This window comes from Muntiacus reevesi, unplaced genomic scaffold (assembly GCF_963930625.1).
Source record: "Muntiacus reevesi unplaced genomic scaffold, mMunRee1.1 SCAFFOLD_115, whole genome shotgun sequence".
Lineage (NCBI taxonomy): Eukaryota > Metazoa > Chordata > Mammalia > Artiodactyla > Cervidae > Muntiacus > Muntiacus reevesi.
The window spans coordinates 250,724-277,186 of NW_027077863.1; the positions used below are offsets into that span (position 1 = coordinate 250,724).

The 26,463-nt window shown below is 37.6% G+C and overlaps 1 protein-coding gene and 1 non-coding gene across 2 annotated transcripts in view; both read left to right on the top strand.

Moving 5' to 3' along the window:
• Positions 1–26,463, top strand: part of LOC136155194 (exocyst complex component 1-like) — a 60,810-nt gene that overhangs the window by 11,297 nt on the left and 23,050 nt on the right. The window contains 9 exon segments of the mRNA XM_065917057.1: positions 754–903; positions 8,980–9,085; positions 15,179–15,342; positions 15,911–16,018; positions 18,075–18,151; positions 18,670–18,898; positions 22,430–22,613; positions 24,817–24,932; positions 24,934–25,017. Coding sequence (XP_065773129.1) covers positions 754–903; positions 8,980–9,085; positions 15,179–15,342; positions 15,911–16,018; positions 18,075–18,151; positions 18,670–18,898; positions 22,430–22,613; positions 24,817–24,932; positions 24,934–25,017 — 1,218 coding nt within the window.
• On the top strand, positions 22,800–22,872 carry TRNAG-CCC (transfer RNA glycine (anticodon CCC)). The gene has a single exon. It is a non-coding gene; the product is annotated as a tRNA-Gly (tRNA).

Genomic DNA, 26,463 nt, shown 5'->3' on the forward strand with positions numbered 1-26,463 from the left:
ATTGAAAACGTGCTCATTTATATAAGTCATGTCAAGGATTAAAAACAAAATTATATAGTTGCTTCTGTAGAAAATTAATGGAAAAATTAAAATTACATTATTATTAGGGGTTATCCTGGAAAGGGCTTCCCAGGTGGCTCAGTGGTAAAGAATCCGCCTGCAGTGCAGAAGACATAGGTTCAGTCCCTGGGTGGGGAAGATCCCCTGGAGGAGGAAATGGCAACCTACACCAGTACTCTTGCTGGGAACTCCCATGGACAGAGGAGCCCGGCAGGCTACAGACAATCTATTGGGTTGGCCAAGAATAGGATATGATCCAGCAACTGAGCACTGAGCGCTGTCCTGGAAAGCCCAGGAAGCAGTCATCTGCAGTCCTTCCTAGTTCTGACTTCCCCTGTTCGGTGTGTGTTTCTTAGTAACAGTTTATATCATGATATTTATTTGCTTAGTCAATTGTAAAATGTTATGGGAGAGGTAAAGTTGATTAAACTATTCATTCTCAACTACTCTAAAAGATAAAATGAGTCGATTTATCAGAGAGTCATTCTTGTGTGTTTATGACTATTTTATGGTGGTGGTGTTCAGTTTGTATACACAGGATGATTAAAAAAAGACAAGTAAGTACTCAGTTCTTATATTTCTATGTTCTGTTGTTTTTGCTTGGCCATGCTTGATCATTATTAAGGATATTTAGTTACAACAATGTTTCTTTATACTGTCAGTGATAGTTATGTCCTTATTTATTCACTCTAGGGTCGTGATCAGAGTTCAACTCTTGCTCAGCGCTCTATTGAACTGACTTTACCTAATCATCATGCATTTCATAGAGACTTACTCCGATATGCCAAGCTGATGGAGTGGCTAGAGAGTACGGATTATCGAAAATATGAGGGACTAACAAAGGTATGGATTTGACGTCAGTTACTCACTGAGTATAGAGCATTATCTTTTATTTTATTTTTTTTTTTTTTAAATATTATTTTATTAGTTGGAGGCCAATCACTTTACAACATTTCAGTGGGTTTTGTCATACATTGACATGGATCAGCCATATAGTTACACGTATTCCCCATCCTGATCCCCCCTCCCACCTCCCTCCCCACCCGACTCCTCAGGGTCCTCCCAGTGCACCAGGCAAGAGCACCTGATTCATGCATCCCACCTGGGCTGGTGGTCCGTTTCACCATAGATAGTATACATGCTGTTCTTTCAAAACATCCCACCCTCACGTTCTCCCCCAGAGTTCAAAAGTCTGTTCTGTACTTCTGTGTCTCTTTTTCTGTTTTGCATATAGGGTTATCGCCACCATCTATCTAAATTCCGTATATATGTGTTAGTATACTGTAATGTTCTTTATCTTTCTGGCTTACTTCACTCTGTATAATGGGCTCCAGTTTCATCCATCTCATTAGAACTGATTCAAATGAATTCTTTTTAACGGCTGAGTAATATTCCATGGTGTATATGTACCACAGCTTCCTTATCCATTCGTCTGCTGATGGGCATCTAGGTTGCTTCCATGTCCTGGCTATTATAAACAGTGCTGCGATGAACATTGGGGTGCACGTGTCTCTTTCAGATCTGGATTCCTCAGTGTGTCTGCCTAGAAGTGGTATTGCTGGGTCATATGGCAGTTCTATTTCCAGTTTTTTAAGAAATCTCCACACTGTTTTCCATAGTGGCTGTACTAGTTTGCATTCCCACCAACAGTGTAAGAGGGTTCCCTTTTCTCCACACCCTCTCCAGCATTTATTGCTTGTAGACTTTTGGATAGCAGCCATCCTGACTGGCGTGTAATGGTACCTCATTGTGGTTTTGATTTGCATTTCTCTGATGATGAGTGATGTGGAGCATCTTTTCATGTGTTTGTTAGCCATCTGTATGTCTTCTTTGGAGAAATGTCTGTTTAGTTCTTTGGCCCATTTTTTGATTGGGTCGTTTATTTTTCTGGAATTGAGCTTCAGGAGTTGCTTGTATATTTTTGAGATTAATCCTTTGTCTGTTTCCTCATTTGTTATTATTTTCTCCCAATCTGAGGGCTGTCTTTTCACCTTACTTATAGTTTCCTTTGTTGTGCAAAAGCTTTTAATTTTCATTAGGTCCCATTTGTTTATTTTTGCTTTTATTTCCAATATTCTGGGAGGTGGGTCATAGAAGATCTTGCTGTGATTTATGTCGGAGAGTGTTTTGCCTATGTTCTCCTCTAGGAGTTTTATAGTTTCTGGTCTTACATTTAGATCTTTAATCCATTTTGAGTTTATTTTTGTGTATGGTGTTAGAAAGTGTTCTAGTTTCATTCTTTTACAAGTGGTTGACCAGTTTTCCCAGCACCACTTGTTAAAGAGATTGTCTTTTTTCCATTGTATATCCTTGCCTCCTTTGTCAAAGATGAGGTGTCCATAGGTTCGTGGATTTATCTCTGGGCTTTCTATTCTGTTCCATTGATCTATATTTCTGTCTTTGTGCCAGTACCATACTGTCTTGATGACTGTGGCTTTGTAGTAGAGTCTGAAGTCAGAGAGCATTATCTTTTAGAATCGAGAGGTCGTGTGTTCAGTTACGCAAGTGACATTTGAAGCACTGTTGTATGTTCTTAAAAAAGCAGCAAGTAGTTGAATTTCTTAGTGCTCATTAGCTATGGAGAACATTTTTTTTCTTTTTCATTTATTTTTATTCGTTGGAGGCTAATTACTTTACAATATTGTAGTGGTTTTTGCCGTACACTGACATGAATCAGCCATGGATTTACATGTGTTCCCCATCCTGATCCCCCCTCCCGCCTCCCTCTCCATCCCATCCCTCTGGGTCTTCCCAGTGCACCAGCCCTGAGCACCCGTCTCATGCATCCAGCCTGGGCTGGTGATCTCTTTCACCCTTGATAGTATACTTGTTTCAATGCTCTTCTCTCTGAACATCCCACCCTCGCCTTCTCCCACAGAGTCTAAAATTCTGGAGAACATTTATTTTATGTACTTAGATGGAGAATAGCTAAATTTTGAACTTCAATATAGTATTAGGCCATACTGTAGCTTGAAGTGTCATTTAGTTTAGTTAGTTAAGTAATTATTTCCTGAGTTGCTTTATGTGCAATATAAAAACTAGAGAGTATGAAGTTATATTTTCAATGAGGCATTTGCTTTATAAGAACCTGTAATCTGTTCTTTTAAGCACATGCAGTGTGCCTCTTTATTAAGCAGACATTCCATTGTTCCAGGCACAGAGGAACATGGGTATTTCTGTTCCTGATTGTGGGACACACTAGCTGGAAAAATTGGATTATCATATTATGGTACATTTCTTTGTCACTCACCAGATTTTCACTGTGTGCCTCTTTTGTACTCACTAATCCATATGTAAGAATAAGAAGTGGCTCCCACACATGCTCCTACTTCCAGAGAGCGTCAGGTCTGCCCGGGAAGAGCAACTATCCTTAGCAGCCGGCCAGAGTTAAGTGCTGAACTGGATATGAGTTTAAATGTATAGCATGTTAGAGAAAGGAAATTCATGACCTGTAGCCACAGGAGAAAACTTCATAGAAAACATTGGACTTGACTCTTTTCCCGGGACTTTAAGAAGACCAGCCTGACTGAAGCTGAAATTCCATATTCTAGAAGAGTGAGAAGTTAGGTTGAAAAATCTGAGTCGTGAGTCCTAGCAGCATTCTTCAGACACAGGAAGAGACTTGATAGGGGAAACTAAGAACCTAATACAATAATGAACTGAAATGAAATCTTGGACGAAGAGGATGATAGTAGGAATAGAGATTATAAGTCACAAGAGAGAATCCCAAAACAAGGGACAGGATGGTGCCAGACTTGTGAGACGCAGAGATTAAAACAGTGATAAATACCACTTGGGCTTCCCAGGTGGCGCAATGATAAAAAAAAAATCCACCTGTCAATGTAGAAAATGCAGGCTTGATCCCTGGGTTGGAAAGATCCCCTGGAGAAGGAAATGGCAACCGACTGCAGTACCATTGCCTGGAGAATCCCGTGGAGAGAGGAGCCTGGTGGCCACAGTCCGTGGGGTCGCAGAGTGGGACACGACTGAGTGGCTGAGCACACACACACACGGATGGCCACAGCTGGACAAGAAAGAGCCATTCACACGTTCCCTTAGCAAACGCGCTGAGCATCTGCTGTGTGCTGACACTGTTGTATGCACGAAAGAGAACGGCGCTGAAGGAGACAGGCGAACACTTGCCTGTTCAGAGTACATATTCCAGTGGAGAAGGACCAACATAAAAGTCAACTTCATAGTCTGCTGGAAGGTACTGCTGAGAGCTCTAGAGAAAATAAAGCAGGGAATGCTAGGACATCAGAAAGGTTGCGGTTTCAAAAAGGGTGGTCCGAGAAGGCAACATTTGAGCACAAATTTTACAGATAAGCAGGGGTGCGCAGTGGGAATTTCCGAGGAAAGCTTTCCCAGCACAGCACAAGTGCCCCAAGGCAAGAGCAACCTGGAGCACTGGAGGAGCAACCAGGCCGTGGTGGTGGGAGCACGGCGAGTCAGGTTCAGGATGGGAGGGCGGGCGTGAGAGGTGCGGTGGGGGGCGGGGGGCGGGGCAGGGCAGATCTGGAAGGGACTGGGCACCGGTGTTGGAATTTGGTTTTTACTTGCAGAGAGATGAGGGAGGGGTGTTGATGGGCTTTGAGTAGCAGAATGACATGCTCTCATTTAGTAAACGGCCATTGTAGCAGGAACCCTTGGGCTCAGGACTCTACTGTTGTGTTGTATTCTGATTAGTTTTGAGTCAGCAGAATTCTGATTTGGAGATAGTTTACAGAAGAATATTTGCATGACTGGAATCTTTGCCTTCTGAAGTTTTAAGAGGATTAATACTGTATTTTGAATGATTAAATATCGTTACATCTTAAGAGTTTTGTGCCAACAAGTGCTTTGTCCCCTAGTGAATATTCAAATGAGTAAAATAATCAATAAGCTTTTTGCCTGATTGTGTTCTCAGTGAGTATTATTGCCGTATCTTTATATATATGTAGCTTCATGAATGTAATTTAAAGTGAAGAAGCAAGCCAGTAGCCAGTCTAGTGCTGAAGTATGGAATCATTCTCTGCTCATGGTATATTTTCAATTGACAGTATTGATGTGCTTTTTTAAATGAAATTATCTTATTTCCAAAGAATCTTGCTTTGTCTTGTGTTTGAACTTGTGACAGACCATGCAGTTTTATGCCTGATAATCTAATTTGGTTGCTCAAGTGTTTTCAAAAATAGGAATCTTATTAATATGACCAAGAAAGGAATGAAAGGAAATGGAAGGAAAGGAATGAAAAAAGGAACCTGACAAATCAGTGTTTCTTTGGTAAGAAATAATAATTAAATCCAGATGCTATTTGTACTTGATCCTTTCCATGTAGTGTGTGCTAGTGGTAAAGAACCCGCCTGCCAATGCAGGAGACATAGGAGATTCAGCTTCAGTGTCTGGCTCAGGAAGGTCCCCTGGAGAAGGAAATGGCAACCCACTCCAGTATTCTTGCCTGGAGAATTCCATGGACAGAGGAGCCTGGTGAGCTCTAGTCCATAGGGCTGCAAAGAGTTGAACCTGATTGAAGTGACGTAGCACTCACCTTTGTACTTGGTTATTTGTACCCAGCTCACACTTTTTGGCAGGACCAGGAAAAGCTTGTCTTCATTTCTTTAGGGAAAAGAATAACTAGGCCCTGCCCCAACTCTACTTACGGCTGAATCTAAGCAAACCCCTGATTTGGGGTGTATGTAATTTAGAGCCTAAGGAAAATAGAGGTGCGTTGGGCATGTAATAAGCTCGGCTGCCCAGAATCCCTTCTGCCTAGCTGGGGCAGTAGAGCATGTAGAGCAGTTGAGCAGGGAGATGGTTTATCCTTGTTTAGGTAGGAACAATCTTTCCTCTCCCAATAGCCCCTTGAGGCCGACACATTGTCTCAGCCTCAGTCCTATATTTGTAAATATAGAAAATAAAACATGGTGTTATCTGTAAGACTCTAAAGTGAGCACAAGAAAAAGTTGGAAATACTGCCTGAGATAACAGTATTTAAGCTCAAGATAGTTGGATTTTAAGTTAGGTGCTGTATACAGGATGCTAAGAGAAATAAATACTCCCAGTGAGAAGCTTCTCTCTGAATTCAGTAAGTGAATGAGCTGGGAGTCACGCCTGTCTGTGGGCTTCCCCCCCTGTGGGTTCTGTTGAGAACCTGGGGGAAGGTGTTCAGTCATTTCAATTGTATTGAAAAAGAAGGTGATTTTCAGTAGTCTGCTCAAATCACTGTTTTAGAAATAGCGACTGTTTAAATTGCTTGGGTAGTAGTGTGCACTTAGTTTGGGTATTGGAATGCAGTCTGTTATATTGAGTGAGTTGAGTAGAAATCTAATGAAGATTTTATGAATTATAAGTTGGTCAGCCATTTACATTGATTTCCAGTGATCAGTGTTTTTGTGATAATTTAAAATTCAACGAATGAGATGCTGAAAAGTGAAATAGCTGAATGAAATAGGAATAATTTTAGTGTCTTTTTAGCTTTAGATTTGCTTTTAAAGTTACACACAAAGATCACAGGAAAAAATTTCCTATTTAACTTTCCTTACGGAGAATCTGTGGGAAATGTATGTGGCATGCAAATTGGAAAAAAGAAGGCTCTATATTATGTTTCATCCAAAAATTTTTTATAAGGACATATCTATCAATAAAATATCTAAATATATATAAATATATCTAATATATTTTTATATACTTATAAAATAACTTAAAAAAATCAATAATGAACTATGAGTCAGTATACAAATAATTTAAGTGATATACCTTTGAAAGTTACATCTGATGTTTAAAGCAAAGTAAACTGTTCTAAAACTGGATGTGTTTGAAATTGAAGTGTAGATTTCATGATAAATTTAAAAGAATAACTAGGCATAGGAGTTTTTCTGCTGTGGATTTATTTAAATTTAGTGAAACTCTACATAAGGCATTTAACATAGGATTTGGAAAAATACATGGCCTCCCGCTGTTGACTCTTTCATCAGGGTATAAAATATTTTTGTATGATAATAAGCATAGATGATGAGGGAATGAGTTTGCATGTTAAATAATAGATGTTTTCATTTGAACTAGAATAAATTTTGTTTTTTAAAAAGAAATCATTTGATTATGAAAACTGTAAGATGTGGTAATTAAATTCTTATGAGAGTAACCTATTTGGGGCTAATTTACTACCCCATGCTGGCAAGGTATGGTAAAACTCAGTGTCCTGCTTCAGTGTCATTGATCCTGTCTGTTGGTATAATAATTTTTGAAACAGCATGGCATTATGGAAGAAGAGTTAAAAGATTCCCTTATTCTTTAGCACTGTAATTTTACCCTTAGGAAATTATTCCAAGAAAGCAGTTCATTAGAGATGAAAAGCTTGTTGTAACATTGTCTATCACAGCAAAACATCAAAACCAATTATGTAGTCTGTGTTAGGAGGTTGGTTTACTAAACTGAACATCAGCAGAGCATAATACTGTGCAGTCATTAGCATATGACCTGGAAAAGCGTGATTGTGCTGCCCCAAACACCCAGTATCGTATGAATGCAGCTATGTTTAAAATACATGAAAGGTAATGTGTAAATTACCATCGGATCATTGAAAAAGCAAGAGAGTTCCAGAAAAACATCTACTGCTGCTTTACTGACTACGCCAAAGCCTTTGACTGTGTGGATTACCAAACTGTGAAAAATTCTTCAAAAGATAGGAGTAGCAGACCACGTTATTTGCCTCTCAAGAAATCCGTATGCAGGTCAGATAGCAACGGTTAGAACTGAACATGGAACAACAGACTGGTTCCAAATCAGGAAAGGAGTATATCAAGGTTGTATACTGTCACCCTGCTTATTTAACTTATATGCAGAGTACATCGTTTGAAATGCTGGGCTTCGTGAAGCACAAACTGGAATCAGGATTGCCAGGAGAAATATCAAAATCCTCAGATAAGCAGATGACACCAGCCTTATGGCAGAAAGTGAAGAACTAAAGAGCCTCTTGATGAAAGTGAAAGAGGAGAGTGAAAAAGTTGGCTTAAAACTCAACATTCAGAAAACTAAGATCATGGCATCTGGTCCCATCACTTCATGGCAAATAAATGGGGAGACAATGGAAGCAGTGAGAGACTTTATTTTGGGGGGCTCCAAAATCACTGCAGGTGGTGATTACAGCCATGAAATTAAAAGAGGCTTGCTCCTTGGGAGAAAAGCTATGACCAACCTAGACAGCATATTAAAAAACTGAGACATTACTTTGCCAACAAAGGTCCATTTAGTCAAGGCTATGACTTTTCCAGTAGTTATGTATGGGTGTGAGAGTTGGACTGTAAAGAAAGCTGAGCACCGAAGAATTGATGCCTTTGAACTGTGGTGTTGGAGAGGATTCTTGAGAGTCCCTCGTACAGCAAGGAGATACAACCAGTCAATCCTAAAGGAAATCAGTCCTGAATATTCATTGAAACAACTGATATTGAAGCTGAAACTCCAATACTTTGGCCACCTGATGCGTAGAAGTGACTCATTTGAAAAGACCCTGATGCTGGGAAAGATTGAAGACTGGAGGAGAAGGGGACAACAGAAGATGAGACGGCTGGATGGCATCACCGACTCAATGGACATGAGTTTGAGCAGGCTTCGGGAGTTGGTGATGGACAGGGAGGCCTGGCATGCTGCAGTCCATGGGGTTGCAAAGAGTCGTACTTGACTGAGCAACTGAACTGAACTGAAAGTATAAAAGTGAAAATGTGAGTGTGATTATTCAACTTCATATTTTTACAAACTGTTAATATTATGATGCCAGTTCAGTTTTTTTAAAAGATGGAAAATAGCCTTCTTGTGTCCTATGAAATGCATCAAATATTTTAAGACCACAAAATTGAAAACAAGCACAAAGGATATGGGGGGATTGAGAAATGGAAATTGTTATACTTGTTTTATTAATGAGTATGTGTTGTTTTCACTTTTAAGAATTGCATGGATTGTTTGTCATGACTCTGTGAGAGAGAAATTAAAGATGTCTTTGAAGTTGCAAAGATCAAGATGACTGGCACAACTAAAGAAAGCAAGAAGCTTGGTAAGCTTAGGCACCTCAGTCCCCTTGTTTTCTCTTCTACTAAAAATTATTTATCTGTGACACATAATTTTAAGACTTTTTAGGCAAGGTGGAAGGAGATACAATAGAATTAGTAAAAGAATAAATCTAATGCATTGGTTTGATTTATAGGTTTTTCATGGAACAAGTATGTCTCTAAAGCCTTATTTTTACTAATTAAAATTCTGCAGTATGTGAACTTGACAGCAATTGTATATACATGCCGTGTCTAATAAAAGTACAGCGCAGACGCGGAACCCGTGAATACGGAGGACCAACCATGGGACTTGAGCATCCATGGATTTTGGTGTCCACCACTGGTGCTGGAACCAACCCTGCACAGATACCAGGGACAGCTGTGTATAGTCACAGCAGCAGCAGTTGGCCAGAGAATGAAGTGCAGTCTGGAGAGAAAGTACTAGATTAAGAGACAGATGTTGGAAGTTCAGTTTCTGATTTCCTAAAAGACCTTTTGTACCAGTTGGAGGCAAGTCTGTGATCTCTTAAGTCATTGCACTCCACAGGGAAGTGAAGTGATGCCTGGCTTCTTACTTGTCACTGGCTATTTTGAATCAAAAAGAAAGTTGCTAAGTGTTTTCTCCCCTGTGAAGGGGCTGTAAAAATGTCACCAAAATTTCTCCTGTAATTATACTTTATTTTTCCAAAGAGTTATTTTTGAAACAAGAGGGGTTTTTGTTGCTTCTAAATATGTTAAATAAACAAAAAACTTGATTTAAAAGGATAACCAGTGAAAGTATCAAGTTGCAAGGAAATGATTTGCCGAGGCCACGTTCTGCTCTTGCATGTACCCATCTCTGGGCTTTTTTGATGGAGTTCTGTGCCTGTCGGAGTCAGAACCTGGCCTTAAATGGCTACAGTGTGTCCTCTGTGTCTGCATAGCTCCCCTTTAGAACCATGAGTGTAGCATTTGCTTGTTGAAAGGAGCCTGTGCCCTGATTGAAATTGATAGCTCGTCTTTCCATTCTTTTCTTTAGGACAAAGAAGACTATCTTTAGTAGTGGGTAATTATTTTGTGATTCACTGGTTTGTGGTTTGTTTTTGTTTTTAATACAACACTAATATATTGGTGATACTAGTTCCGATTTTTTAAATGGTTTGAATCTGTGTATTGCACTTTGGTAAAGATACTGATAAAAATATTGGGACAATAGGCTTTTGGAAACAGAAATGCTAACTCATCCTAAAGGTTACTTGTTCTTAAACGGTGTGTTTATATCCTTGTTAATGTTTCACCATGGATATGTTAAATTGAAGAAGGAATTCATAGGGCCTGGACTCCATCTCAGGCCTGTCCGTGCTGATCGTGCTCGGCTGCCTCTCCAGTGGACTCTGAACTCTCTGCTTAGTGCCTGTGGGAACGACAATGGAAGGATAAGACCCCCTCCAGACAGGGGAATCTTGAAGATCACATCCAGGTTGCTCATTGCCTAAGAGGAAGCATACCGTAATCACCCCTGTCTCCGGACAGGTCATAAACTTTTCCTGTATCTATCAGGATGTAATCACAGGCTTATCGATTATTAACTGGTTGGAATGTAACTCCGGGCTTATTGACTATTGACTGTTTGAACACACAACACTTGAATGATGGGGTTATTGTAGTTGTATTTACCCTACCTTTGTTTATGTAAGTCTCAACGGAATTGAGGTGGTGGGTTTGGACACGTACACATGGGGTAGGTGGTGGGGTTTGGACACGTACACATGGGGTAGGTGGTGGATTTGGACACGTACACATGGGGTATAAAAGATTTTCACAAATGCTGGACGGGGTCCTTGGCTAAGAGGAGACTCTGCCTTGGGCCCGCCGGTGTAATAAACTGCACTCCACTATCTGCATTGTCCTTCTGAGTGAGTCTGTTTCCCGGAAAGCGTGGCTATAACAAAATCAGTTTTTCTTTTTAGTAAACAACATATTAATACAGTTACATGTTTAATGTTTTCATTTAGTATATTTGTCATCACTTGCTACTGCAGTAAAAGGGAAATCTTTCTAAAACTACCTCCTTGGGAGGTTATTAATGCCCCTGTCATAATATTAATTTATCAAGCTTAAGATTCTCATTGAGATAAATGACATAATTGGAATATAATTTAAATCAAATACAATACTATCTTAATGGTATCATTGCATTAACCTAAAACCTTAATTTTTTTTTCTTATTTTTTGAAGTTCTTAAATTATCTTGTTAAAAAATTTTTAATTAACCTAAGACAAGTTTAGAAGATACTTTTAAAACAGGGTTAAGATTACATCTCTCGTATGTATCCATTAAGTAGTAAGAAATAGGAGAGTAACCAAAAAATTATAGTTTCTATTACTTTGATGTTATCAGTTACAAGAAAGGAAAAACTAAATAATAAACAGAATTCAGAGGATAAAAACTATTTTGTTCATCTTTGAAAATGTAGCTTGTTGGTCAACATTTAAAAATAAATTTCAAGTTAAATACAAATGACTTCAGAAGTTCTAAGTAGATAGAATGTAAACTTTTTAAAGATACCTTTTCAAGGATTCGAATTATGTTTAAATCAGTTCTTAATAGTAATTACAGTTAAAAGAGAAACCTAAAATTTGGGGAAGGTAAATTTTCAATGGCTCAAAATTAAGGAATTATGAATAAAATTTTAAATTTGTTTTGTTTTTTCCTTGCTCTGAAAATGCTGCATCCGAGATACTAATAAAAATAGAAAGTCAGCGGCGGGCGGTTAAAAAAAAAAAGAGAATAGAAAGTCAGATTGAATGTATTTTACAAAAGGAAATTGTGTATAGTCATAGAGATTCAGGGGAATTCTCTCTTTTTGAACCATTCTTTACTCAAGTCTTTAACATCTACTTAGTTTAGATAATTTAAAACAACGTTAAAATGCCAGTAAAGCACTTTTTCTTTGTGGTAAGGTTTTTATAAAACCTTTGCCTTTCTAAGGTCAGAAGGTTACCCTGATACTCTCAGAGGTGTGGGATTGTCCTCCCGAGATTGATACTTTGGTGTTTTGTTTTTCTTCTGTATTCCTCAGATGTACTGAATGAAAAGACAGGCAAAGGATATCTAGTAATAATTTTTTTAATTGCCCATTTTTTTTCTTTTTACTACTAAGATAAGACACACAAGTATTAGTTGAGTCCATTTACATAATAACTTCCTTATCTTTAGTAATCCAAAACTTAAAAAATGATATGCCAAGCACATTTTTTCCAGTGTTTCTCCACTGAAATTAAGAAATCTTGTTGACTCCAAAGGGAGTCTTGAACACAAGACTACATTCAGTTCTGAGTGGATGATTCATTCAGTAAATGTTTATTAATTACCTATTACATGATAATCGCTGCTCGATACTGAGAATGCAGCAATGAGCAAAGACCCTACCCTCTTGGTGCTTGTACTCTAGCAGAAATTGTTTAAGGATATTTAAAATTTACCAGAATATTGTTACTTCTTGCTGATAAATAATATAGACTTTTTTATGAGCCCAAATAGGGCACTAGTAGTATTTATTAACTACTTTAAAAAAAGAAAACTATATGCAGAATTAGGCTTTGCTCTGAAACTGGTGAACTTAGTAGAGCGACACCTTAAGATCGCCAGCAGGTACTGTTCAGATTGACAAGCTAGTGGCTCCAGTGCATCCCCCGCTCCTGGTTGCTGTGTGTCCAGCCTTATCATTTCATATTCCTTTAAACTTCAGGCAGACAAGGCTAGGAAGATTGACATGTTTTTGGTGTGGCAAATTAGTAGTTTATACTCGAGCTTTTGCCTAGCAATAGCAACTATCACTATCCCTGTTTGGCAGGAGTTGACACCTTGTTTTCCGTTTCTTAAATATTTCTAGAGTTATATTCATTAATTTTCTGTTTTATTCTATAATTTCTTTCTTTGCCATTCAAGTTAGATTCTCATTTGGGTTTAGAATGTTTCACAAAACGATCTCTACAATTGATCGAACAAATACTAAAGAGAGGTTTTAGATAAAGGAAATGCCAAATGACCCTGAAAGAACTCCAATTCCCACATTAGACCTGTCTCTCAGCTTTACCCTTCTACCTACCCATCTCCCAATAATTAGTGTTTTGATACATGTGTTTTATTCTCAGTGTTCACAGAGCCAGCTAAGTTACTAAACAGTTTAGCTTATTATTTCTAAAATGGTTTTAAAACTCCACTCATAATTTTTTTTATCAGAGGGAGTATAAAATTATTTAGTACAGTGGAGATTCCTTCCAAGAGCTTTCAGTGAATACAGGATTGTTAATGCATTTAATGTATAAATGTGCAAGTTCATTCTATTAAATTTTCACTGTATTAAATTATTTACTTGAACTCTGTTTTCTTCAGAAATCAGAACTTGGAAGTGTAGTCTTTAAATTTAAGTACATCAGCTTAGGAGACTTAAAAGTGTGGGGGAGGTTTACACATGTAGATATTTTTACCTGAATATTTGCATCAAATAGTACATTAAAAGACTAGTAAAGGTTTTTCTGTCATGTAATTTCTCAAGCAGTAGCTGACCAACTAAACATATGTTGCCTCTCTCGTTGCTTGGTGCTCCTGGTTCTTTGCATGTGTCTTTTCAACTAGAGCTTTAACTTCCTCTTGTGCGCGGTTTGTGCAGATTGCAGCTTGCTAACTTGTCTTTGTCTGTGACGCTTGCAGCCTAACCCGTCGCAGCCACACTGCCTGGAAAGGCAGTGCTGTCAGACGGGAAGCCGAGAGTGGGCGTGCTCGGCGTGTCAGCAGGTGCTCTCAGTGCGTGTGTGTGTCTAGGAGCCAGTCGTTCATCCTGGAGAAGCTGCGCCAGAAACACTGCTTGCTCTGGGTTGCCAGGGCTTGGCCAGAAAGAAAACCAACAGAAAGGAAGTGGGATGACTGCATCCAAGAAATGTGTGGCATGGTTAAACATGTATGGTGGGTAGTCAGAAACTTATAAAAAGTCTTACCCGTTATACTTTTGTTTTCAGGCTGTGTTTAGAAACTATAAAATTTCTTGTACGTATGGTCAGATTTTGCATAATGAAACCAAAGTTTGTCTCTAACTAACTGTATATCATATTTGTTGTTGTTATTTTTTACTTTACATATACAAATATGATTTGTATATCATATTTTTTATCACTTATTTTATTATTTGTCCCTTCTGACCATCAGTGAATAATACAGGTTTAGCTGAGAAATAGTCAAGAAGAATAAAAATGTTTTACTGTTTAAATTTAATTCTGAATAGAAACATCACATTTTCTTGTAAAAATAGAATCCTTTAATAGTTTGGTGTATGTAGGATATTGTGCAGACATATTGTTCTCATTTTTCCTCATAGCTATGATAGATACCTATGTTTATACCTAAACTCAGATGTCCCATATTAATATAGTTAACTATGTATGTGTTATGTTAGTTGTATTTTAAATACAACAAATATTCAGGGTTTTGTTTTTGTTGTTAGTTTTTCTCTTTTCGTTTTGTTTAGTTTTTAAAAGAACTTTAATCAATTCACTTGCTGAAAAAACAGGAATGTCTGAGTTCAGGAATGTATTAAGTTGAGTCATGTGTAATTGACGTTTTTAGTAGGACAAGATTAATTGAGTGTTGGTAGTTTCATGTGGTTCAGCCTAATATGTTGATTCAATGTAGAGGCAAATAATATTGGAATATGGCAGTTTTTTTCTAGAAATACAATCATTATGTTAGCTAGTATTCTAGGGGGTCAGTGACTTTCATCCATAGTCATGTCTTCTGAGTGGAAAAGAACTCCTCATCTACTTTTGAAAAATCATCAGACAACTGTGATGAGACTGGGCAGGGCACAGTGTGATCTCTAAGATCCCTTTCAGTCTTATTCTGTGATTCTGTATGATTTCACCTGTCTTTACATAGGCTCAGAAGTAGAACACAAATCTTAATGAAAGAGGAAGACACTCTACATCCTCTTCATGTGGCAGAGTTGTGCCCTAACCCATATGAGCCCCAGAAGAGCAGGACAGCAGAAGGGAGCCCTGATGGATGCCATGAACCTTTCATTCGTGAAGGTCACAGCTTTTAAAGGTTTATCATTTCCCAGGTCTTCACGGGAGTTCCGGGAAATTAACCGGGTCTACTTCCAGTCTAAATAAGCTCAGTGTTCAGAGCTCCGGGAACCACCGGTCTCAGTCATCTTCCTTGCTGGACATGGGAAACATGTCGGCCTCTGATCTCGATGTCGCCGACAGAGCCAGGTTTGATAAGGTAAGATAAAATGACGCATGTTTCTTAAACATTACTGTCAGTTTTCTAGCACCAGTTTGTTACTGCTTTAATTGTGTTCAAAGATTTGGGCTCTATTGACTCTTTTAATTAACCGTGTCTTACTTTCCATTTCTGAATCTAAAAAAAAAAAAAAATAACTGGTCAAATGGCAACTGAAATGTGATTCATCAATTAAATGACATAACAGCTTTATTAAAATTTGTTATAAATCATAAAGAGCTTGCATTGTCAATCCAGTTATTTGAGTGACTACAAAGAGGAAACAACTTTTATGAAGCTAAATTGTTTAAATAAAGTTTTATCACTCTGTTCCTCTTTCCAGATTCCAAGTGAGTAATTGTTGTCAGTTTTGTTTTAGGTATGTTCTGACCCTGTTATGCCTCATCAATACTGCATTGTCTTGTCAATCTTGGAAGTATTTGTTTGGGGGATTCTATTAAGATTATAGATAAAGCTTCCCTGGTTGCTGCAGAAAAGTGATTAAATGTGGAATGTTATTTTAAGCGTTTTGTTCAGTTCTTTGTAGAATCATTTTGGTTTTCTTCAGATCTTTGAACAGGTACTGAGTGAACTGGAGCCCCTGTGTCTGGCAGAACAAGACTTCATAAGTAAATTTTTCAAACTACAGCGACATCAGAGTATGCCTGGAACTGTGGTATGGGTGACATTTATTTACTAGCTCATATTTGTGATCTATATCATAATTAGCCTAATCATTATGTTGTCATAATTTCAATATCAGAACAGAAAGAATTTACATTGTAAGGATTTTTTAAGTAATTTTTATCATATAAGATAATAAAAAAAAAGGATAGTGTTTGAGCATCTAATCTAATATTCTAGACTATCTTAGGCCTAAACATTCTCCAAATTGATGAGTGGGGGAAATGTCTGAGTTTACTTGGCAAAAAATATTTTTAAAAAGCAAATTTATTGTTTTAGTGATCAAGAAAAAGTAAATAGAATTAAAAAATTACAATGATGTTTTAATGTATATTTGTTGTTATTTAGTCACTAAGTCGTGTCTGACTCTTTGCAACCCCGTGGACTGTAGCCCACCAGGTTTCTCTCTCCATGGGATTCCCCAGGCAAGAATACTGGAGTGGATTGCCAGTTCCTTCACCAGGGGATCTTCCCAACCCAGGGATTGAACCCGTGGCTCCTGCATTGGCAGGCAGATTTCTTTCCTGCTGAGCCACCAGGGAAGCCCCCATGGTCTTAAAAAATAAATGAAAGCAAGCAAGAGAAAAATGGAGAGCCTCAAATCAGAATCTTTCTTATGGCTTTCTTACTATGAGACTGAGAGAGTAACAGGCGGGAAGGCCAGGGGTCTCCAAATGGAGGAATGAGGCTGTAAGTGCCAGACATTTTTATCTCTCCTAACCGGCAGAAAAGAACAAACCAGCGATCTGTTTTTCCTTCTCTATACAAAATTAAAAGGAGGTTTCTCCTAACATTCTGTGTGGCCATGACACCTGGTCTCACCTAAAGCTAACTACTCCCAAACCTTGAGTTAACCAATACATTTCTTTTTCGTATGGAAATGTTGTCTTAAGCTATGTTAATGAACCCCAGACTCCATCTTCAAGTTGGTTCCGCCAAAGGGCCTAACTTACTTGTTCAGGTGTTGTTCCCCTAATCTATGTAAACGAAACTATTTGTTGGTACAAGATGCAAGTCAATAGTTTTATGGCCTGGGATGAATTATCTGGTGCCATTCTAGATTTTATGACATTCCTTTCTTTTCATTAACAGACTGTGAGTGACTATATACCATACAGCTAAAGACTAGGAGGGGGGTACTCTTTTGCCCCCTTCTGATGCCTATGTCAGAAGCTTTCTCTATCTCCTTTATACTTTAGTAAAACTTTATTACACAAAAGCTCTGAGCGATCCAGCCTCGTCTCTGGCCCCGGATTGAATTCGTCTCCTCCGGAGGCCAAGAATCCCGCGTCTTATCGTTCAGCAACAACCTTTCAAGACCATAAACTAATTATTTAATCCCTACTTTTCCTCATCTATGTAATGGGTATAATAATGCCTATTGAACATGGCTCTCTGGTGGCATAAATGTAAGAAAATAAAATGAGCCATTTGCTAGAGTATTTTAAAGAACTTAAAAACACAATGCAAATCGAGTGATTTTTTTAAAATTAAGATGATCTTTAAAAGAACTAGCATATAAAAACAGTGCTCAAAATTAAGTCTTTCAGATGGTTAGGGGGTTTGTTCTTGTAGATGGTAATTGCTAGTAAATTTGTTAGTTTCTGTAAGAACTTCTGACAGCATTTTTTATGCTCAAGTTTTATTAGGATGATTAATTTTATTAGAATGATTTTAATTTTCAAAATTCTCCCTTGAACATGTCCCTAGATATTTTCAGCTTTTTATTAAATTGTCCCCTCGTTCCTGCACTCCCTCTGAGTCTCCTCTACCTTTCTCTCCCGCCCCACCCCCCCCCCAAATGTGCTCACAAGCAAACACAGCTTCTCATTCTCAGATAAAATCTGAAAACAAAGCTTCTCCTGAACATTCTGAAGCAACATGTTAAATTATATAATTTCATTGATAATACTACCTTTAAAAATCATTATTTCTCATCATACATTCTCTCCTAAGAATTTGGAGACTGAGCAGGCTATTGCTATATAAACTAAACTCTTCAATTTGTTAGCCTTTTATTATGTGAAGTATCTGAATAATTTTTGCAGACTGAAGCAGAGGACACAGATGGAGGAACTTTGTCACGGCAACATAATGCTGGCACACCGCTGCCTGTTTCATCTGAGTATGTGTTTGTTACTATCTGTTGTTTATTGTGAAAAAAAAGTAAACTTTCAATTGAGCAGGAAGGAATGCTGCCCAGTGAGGAGTCCAGATTACTGTCCATAGCTGACAACACTCAGAGCACCGATCTGTGTGCCCAGTGTGTTACAGAGCTTCTCAATGAAGTAAACTTGGTCCCCTTTATGGCTCTTTGGCTTTTCTTTGCTCTTGTAATCACACAAATGCAGTCAATTTTGATGTTTGCTGGTAGGAAGTTGCATTTGAATTGTAGTGTATTTCTCAGAAATCACAAAGCACATTTCAGGACCCAGTTCTACAAAGGACGTTATTTTGAGTGATAAAAATGCAACCTCAAAAAAAATATGTTTATGTTGGAAACCACTCTAGAATAATTAACTATTTGGACAGTGTTAGTTGATATATCAAATTTTAGTCATTTGTGTATACCGAGTGGATTAAAGTTAAAGGTAAATGCACCTGAAGCTTGTACTAACTATTCTGTTTTGTATTTCTGAACAGGAAAGATATGATCCGCCAGATGATAATTAAAATATTTCGCTGCATTGAGCCAGAACTGAACAACTTGATTGCATTAGGAGACAAAATCGATAGCTTTAACTCCCTTGACATGCTAGTCAAAATGAGTCGCCATGTGTGGACTGCACAGAACGTGGACCCCGCTTCTTTTCTGAGCACTACACTGGGAAATGTTTTGGTGACTGTCAAAAGGAACTTTGACAAATGTATTGTAAGTTGGGTATTTTTTTTTTCAGTAACTTAGAACTCTTAACCATTGCAGAGTATCTGTGTGTGTGTGTGTGTGTGTGTGTGTGTGTGTGTGTGTTTCAAAGACTTCTGGCTTCCCACCAGGGGACCTACTGTTCCTATGCCCACGCCTTGCAGCAGGGTATTGGCTGCAGTGTCCAGGAGCAGGCTAGTGCCAAGTTGTGTCCCGTCTACACTGTGAACCATGGCCAGTCCTGGAGTGGCTGACACAGAGGCAGCAGCGATTACACCCGAGATCCACTAAGTAACTGAAATCCCAGGTGACCAATTAGTGACCATAGATTTAATGAAGCAACTGAAACTTGAATTTATTGTTTTTCTTCTTTTAATATATCACAATAGGGTAATTAATATTTGGGTTATTTTAATTGATTAAAGTATTTTTTTCAGTTCAATAGCTTTAATCATATTGCTTTAAGAATAAATTGTTCTTATGACAACTTTTGGTAGTTATCATTTTTCTCCTAATAGGGAAAAAAATCATTAACTTTATTTTTTCTGTTAGGTTTTGGTAAGCTCATAGATATGAAGAGGATTGGGCCAGGTTCTAAAAAGAGTTTCATTTTATGAATATATTTAGTATTAATATGTAAAAATAGGTATTTATCATCTGAATTATTCTACTATGTAACCTCTAAGTTAAATCCAGTGCTTGAATAGCCATAGAATAATGAGTGAGTGAAAGTCACTCAGTCATGTTTGAGTCTTTGTGACCCCATGGTCTGTAGTTTGCCAGACTCCTCTGTCCATGGAATTATCCAGACAAGAATACTGGAGTGGGTAGCCATTCCCTCCAGGGGATCTTCCCAACCCAGGGATCGAACCCAGGTCTCTCGCTTTGCAGGCAGATTCTTTACCGGCTGAGCCACCAGGGAAGCCCATAGAATAATGAGAGAATAATAAAAATATTAAGGGTGATTAAAATCCACTTCATCTTTTATACTTTTTAAAAATAATGCTTACTGATTTCTGAAAGTTTAAAAGCCATCCGTAGAAACGTAAATGTCACCTCAACAGACTTGTTAACCCTCCTTCCCCACCAAATGATTGCACTGGCATTTGAAATATTATGAAATTTGGCCACTTATCCTCTTCCCTGCCCAGCTTTCTTCAGAAGTGATGATAAACCTGTAAGGTCTGATTGTAAGCTGATTGCCAAAAAGAAAATAAAGAATTACTAAAGTCTAAGATAATGAGTCCCATGTGACATAGAATAAGAATAGCTAGAACATTAACCATGAGAACACTGTACATTTTTAGAATATGAAGATTTTCTTGCTCTTATCAGTGAATAAAGCTAGTATATAAAACTTTAATATAATACCTCTCAATCCAGTTGAATGTAATTGTTAGAAGTGTAAGATATAATAGTGTCAGGGAGATGTAGACATAGGTTCAAATGAAGTGCTTAGCACATTGCCTGGTACAGAATAAGAGCTTGTAACTAATTGCTTGTAATGGTGATGATGATGATGATGATGACAGTAATGAAAGTGAAAGTAAAGTCGCTTAGTCGTGACCGACTCTCTGCGACCCCATGGACTGTAGCCTACCATGCTCCTCCGTCCATGGGATTTTCCAGGCCAGAGTACTGGACTGGGTTGCCATTTCCTTCTCCAGGGGATCATCCCGACCCAGGGATCGAACCCAGGTTTCCCACATTGTAGGCAGATGCTTTACCATCTGAGTCACCAGGGAACAATAGTGGTAATTAGTAATAGTTTGCTGAAGAATGTTCGTGTTCCTCTCAAAACTGGGAAGTGAAGAAATTTAGTTAAATTAACCTAGACAAAGGTATAAAGTCGTGTTTTTTCCCTAAATTGCATGTATTTCTAAAAGATGGACCTTGTCACTAAAGGGAAGAGGATGGTTCCTTCTGTTGGTTATCATCAATCTGTTTCTTAATTTAAATCAAGTCTTTTCACAGTGTCGTCAGTTGTGTGTGCTCAGTAAGTGTTACATGTTTTTGGTACTTGGGACAAGATCTGGACCTAAAGCATACCTTGAAAGAGTAGTGAATGGTTCTCTGTGTATTGAGCCAAAGAATGAATGTCAGACAACTGCAGAAAGTGGAATAGATGGTATCTGAGTTTAGTACTTTCATCTGGTGGCCAAGCCCAAAGTGTTCTTCAAGGAACGGGGCTAAAAAGATTAGCCTGCCAAGAACTAGGGATAAAATTAGAAACATAGCAAGTACTACCAAGCTGGACACTGCACTCCAGTACATTTCTTACCTGCATTTACTTTGCTTTTCAGGATTCCTCACACTACAGTGATGTGGTTTTGTACCCTTTAACCTTTGAAAATGGTATGATCTGGGTGTCTCTGCCTCATTGTATAGTCTTGCCTTCTTTGTCATAGATTAATTAACCGTATAAGGATGGGTTTATTCCTGGGCGCTCTGTTCTGTTAATGTACATGTCTGTTTTTGTACCAGTACCATATTGTTTGATGACTGTAACTTTGTAGTATAGTTTGAAATCAGGGAGCATAATACCTCTGATTTTGTTCTTCTTTCTTGAGCTTGCCTTGGCATTACGATCTTTTGTGTTTCCATACAGGTTTTAGAATGATTTGTCCAATTTGGATTCCTTTTATTTATTTTTCCTGTCTGATTGCTATGTCTAGGACTTCCAATACCATATTGAACAAAAGAACGGTTACTTTTCTAATCTCTACATGTCATATGGTTTTCAGGTTATACCCCCAGAATCTCAGCACAATGAAATTTTAGGTAGGAGTTGAAAATGATTCAACACTTTGGCAATGTACTTCTTACTGGGAATAGAACTAGATCCCCTGGAAGTACATAGAATCATAATTGATTATTTTGAACCAAAGTGTCTATGTTCTGTCTATATGTCTATTTGTTACTTTGTATCCATCTTACACAAGTACTTTGCTATACTGATTTAGAGTGAATGACTAATAGGTACATGGAAAACTATATAATGCAAATCCACAGTAGAAGTACCTGTTCTCCTCTGTGCTCATACCCCCAAAACATAGAACTTCTCTATCCAAACAAATTTTAGGCTGATGAGATTTGGAAATGGTTGTGGTTCTCAACTTGACTATATAGACACCAACCAGAAATAATCTTGAGAGATCCTGTGTGTGCTCTGGTATCTGCTCTGCCCCAAAGTGGGCAATCATTATATACTTACCTTTTATAAATGATAGAAGTGTTCATTGGTTGTTTTTACTTGAAACAAAGACCTGAGGTTCACAAGCTTTGAGTGCATTTTGTTTTGAATAATTTGGATTTTTTCCCTTGATTTTAGTTCCTTCAATGATATCTATGTACTTTTTAATCTCTAGAAATAGTTTTTCATAGTTATCCATATTGTGTTAATCTTTGATTAGTAAATGTCCGAAATGTTCTAGGTATTAAATTACATCATGCCTTTGTGGTATATATATTTACTTTTAATTGTACGTTGTTTCTAAGTTGCTTAGCTATTTTTCTCCCTTGCTTTCTGCCTAACTTTAGAGTAACCAAATAAGGCAAATGGAAGAAGTAAAGATCTCAAAGAAGAGTAAAGTAGGAATTCTCCCGTTTGTTGCTGAATTTGAAGAATTTGCTGGACTCGCAGAATCAATCTTTAAAAATGCTGAGTGTCGTGGAGATCTAGATAAAGCATATACTAAACTTATCAGAGGAGTATTTGTTAATGGTAAACTTTTGTTACATTATGAAGAAGTTTTTGGTGGTGGTTTTCCTTATTTCTGGTGTTTTTGGTCAGTTGTTTTCATTATTTCTGATTAAGTTAGAAGTTGGGAGACAGATGTGTTCATTATTTTCCATAGTCTCTAGTCTTTTTTAAGTTTTCTGAAATTAAAGATTTCTTAAATTTGGGACTTCTCTGGTGGTCCAGTGGCTAAGACTCCACACTCCCAATGTGGAGAACCTGGGTTCAATCCCTGGTCAGGGAACCAGATCCCACATGCAGCGATGAAGTCCTGGCACAAGTAAATAAAAAAATATATATATATTAAAAATAATAATAATAATAAAGATTTCTTAAATTTGAAAAACAGTGTGTAAAACCCTTTTGTATTTACCAGGAACTACTTATATTTTAGGGTTCATATGGGCTATCAGTATGCAAAGTTGAAATTCATTTTTTAAACACAAAAATGACCTTGTGGATTACATTCGCATTTTAGCAGGAGTCTTCTTGAGCTGATCAACAGTGATGTCTGTATGTGTGTGTGCTTAGTCAGTCAGTCATGTCCGACTCTTTGCAACACCATGGACTGTAGCCCACCAGGCTCCTCTGTCCATGGGATTCTCCAGGCAAGAATACTGGCACGGGTTGCCGTGCAATCAGCCAGGGGATCTTCCCAACCCCGGGATCAAACCCAGGCCTCCCACATTGCAGGTGGTTTCTTTACCATCTGAGCCACCGGGGAAGGTCAAGAATACTGCAGTGGGTAGCCTATCCCTTCTCCAGGGGATCTTCCCGAGCCAGTTACTGAATCTGGGTCTCCTGCATTGCAGGCCGATTCTTTACCAGCTGAGCTACCAGGGAAGCCCAAATTAATGCTAAAATAGTGTAATTCATCATCTAGCTATGTCAGATCACACAGTTAAGTTACAGAAACAGTGTGGATGTGTTTAATTTGAAATAAATGATCTGACTGCATCAATTCAGGAATTTTTAAAACTAAAAAAAATGACCAAAGTAGAATTATCTCAACAGTTAGAGATAATACATTTTTGGTGGAAACAGGTTTAGGGGAAAGATGATAAATTACATGATTGAATGTTTATATGGTTGATATTTCTTTTAAAATTCAAAGTAGCTTTGCTTTGTCTGATTGTAAAGTAGTATATGCTCATTACATACCCCCCAAAATCAGCAAACTGACTTTAAAAATCAAGAAGAAACTAAAGGTAATTTGTAATCTCATCATACAAAGGTTAACATTTAATTTTTACCTGTGTGAACTTTTCAGTATATCTCTCTCCCTGACAGACATGCACATATTGTGTGTTCTGTAATTTGAAATGTTTCTCACACCTTACACCCTGTTTGGAACCTGCTAGACTCTGTGATTCTAGTGTCTGTCCTTGTCTCCTGATACAGATAACCGTAGTCACTTCTGATGATTACATAGAGTTCCATCTGTCATTGTTTACTTAGCAGATCTTCTGTTAACAGGCATTTGGTTTGTTTCCAGTTTTCTGTATATTTCTGTATATTGTCCAATAATTTCCCTAGGATCAGTTATTAGAAATAATTCCTGGGTCAGAAGTTTTGTGTCTGTTGAGTTTCTGCCAAATAACCACACAGAAAGATTATACCTGTTTGGTCCTTTGAGCGTTTAGTGGAAGTTTCTGTCACATCTGCCTCGAGACCCAGTATTTCTCAGTATTATCAGTCTTATTATCCTTTGTTAACCTAGAAGGATATAAATCAGTTTTGCTTACACAGTTTTACTGTGTAAGAGCTTCCAAATTATATGTTAAGTTTATTCGTCTTTCTCTTTATGACTTCTCAGTTTTGGGCCATTCTTAGAAAGTTCATACTACCACAGAATTATTTCTTTAATTAGGTTTATTTTTCTTAGTACTTACAATTGCATTCATTTATTTGCCTTTGACATTTTAAGCACTTGAACAATTTAGGATTTGGTTGGCTAAAAGATGTGAAATAGGAATCCAAATTTAGCCATATATATATAACTGTTTTAGAATGATTGTTTATTTAGGTTTAGGTCGATCCTTCAATACAGTATGTTTTATTTGATTAAGTCCAGAAATGTGCTTACTTCTTAAAGTTATAAATGAAAAAAATCATGTAATTTTTCCATAGCTAAATGTGGTCATATTCATACCAGGTCATCGTTACATTTTTTCCATTTTTGTTTTAGTGGAGAAAGTAGCCAACGAAAGCCAGAAGACCCCCAGGGATGTCCTCATGATGGAAAACTTCCACCATATTTTTGCAACACTTTCTCATTTGAAAATCTCATGTCTAGAAACTGATAAAAAAAGAAGCCAAACAAAAAAACACAGATCACCTTCAGTCTTATGTCATATACTCTTTAGGACAACCTCTTGAAAAGCTAAATGTAAGCATATTTTCATTCAGTATATTTTTCTTGGTTTTGAACCTGTGTTTAGACGTGAGTAACACAACAGACATTTAAATTTGCTCATTCACTGGTGCAGGAGGATAAGGAAGGATGGACTGAGATATTGAAGCTGCTCAGACACTGCTAGATGTTTTATATACATTATTTCTTTTAATTCTTGTAAACGATGATGTGGGGTAAGATAGCATTATCCTTGTTTTACAAATGAAGAAACTGGAAGTAAATAAAAAGTTATAGTAATTGACAGGTAGCAAAGCAGGGGGATTAACCATAGATTTAGCCTTTTCCATTATACCAGTCTTCCATTTCTTACCTCATAAATGGCTAACCTTTATCCCTAGCTCAGATGAAGATTTTGAAAATTCTATCAAGATAAAAAGAAAATAAAAAATTGTTTTATTCATTGCCTTTTCTTTATCCTTCCTTTCTTGACTTGTCATTCCCCAGAGCAAATCTGATCTTTAAACATGAGAAATGGTAGTTTTAGAGAACTTTGCAACATAGTAGAAGCTTAAATGGACCCTTCTAACAAATTAGGTCCACAGTGTGATTAGTCATCTTTGTTTTGAAGTTAGAGTCAAATAAAAATTGTCTATCTGTTGTCAGCAATTCAAACGCAGAACCAGTGCCTTGTAAACTGAAGAACAGGCAGATGTTCCTTTAGGGTAAAGGGTCTGTCTCAGACCTAAAGCCTGCATGATGCGTAACTGCAACATAAAGGAACTTCCTTTGAAATCAAATTTAGAGCAGACACATTGATAAATCCTTTATTATGTAACATTGTTAGAGAAGCTCTAGCCAATGCAGTAAGACGGAAACATAAAGATATATGGAAAGAGAATCGTACTGGAGTGGACTGCTGCTTCCTTCTCCAGGGAATCCTACCACCCAGGGGTCAGATCCGGGCCTCTTGTGTCTCCTGCTGGCAGGCGGAGTCTGTGACTGCGCCACCCGGGGAGCCCTCGGACTTACAGTCACCTGTGTGTGACCTGTGGGGGTTGTCTCATCTGGTGAAGGAAAGTATGTTTTTTAACCTAGTCAAGGTATATATATATATCAAAAAACAATTTGTTTCCTATATGTTATAATAACCAATTAAAAATCTGTGTAAAATAGAAAAATAAATACATTAATTAAAATCTGTGTAGAAAAAAAATTTAAATATCTGGAACAGATTTGTCTAGAAAATTATTATTAAAAATGTAATAATTTAATGAAGAATAAATAAATAATTGCTAAGAAAATTTTAGAGAATAGTAGAGAGGGGATTTGACTTGTCAGTATTAAATCATGTTGTGCTCAAGTAAAGACTTGCCAATATACATGTTAAAAAACCAATTACACTTTAAAGGCAACCTGAGAAGAATGTTTATAACAGCACAACAGTCAGTATGCTAAATATAAAAGATCTTTTTAAAATCA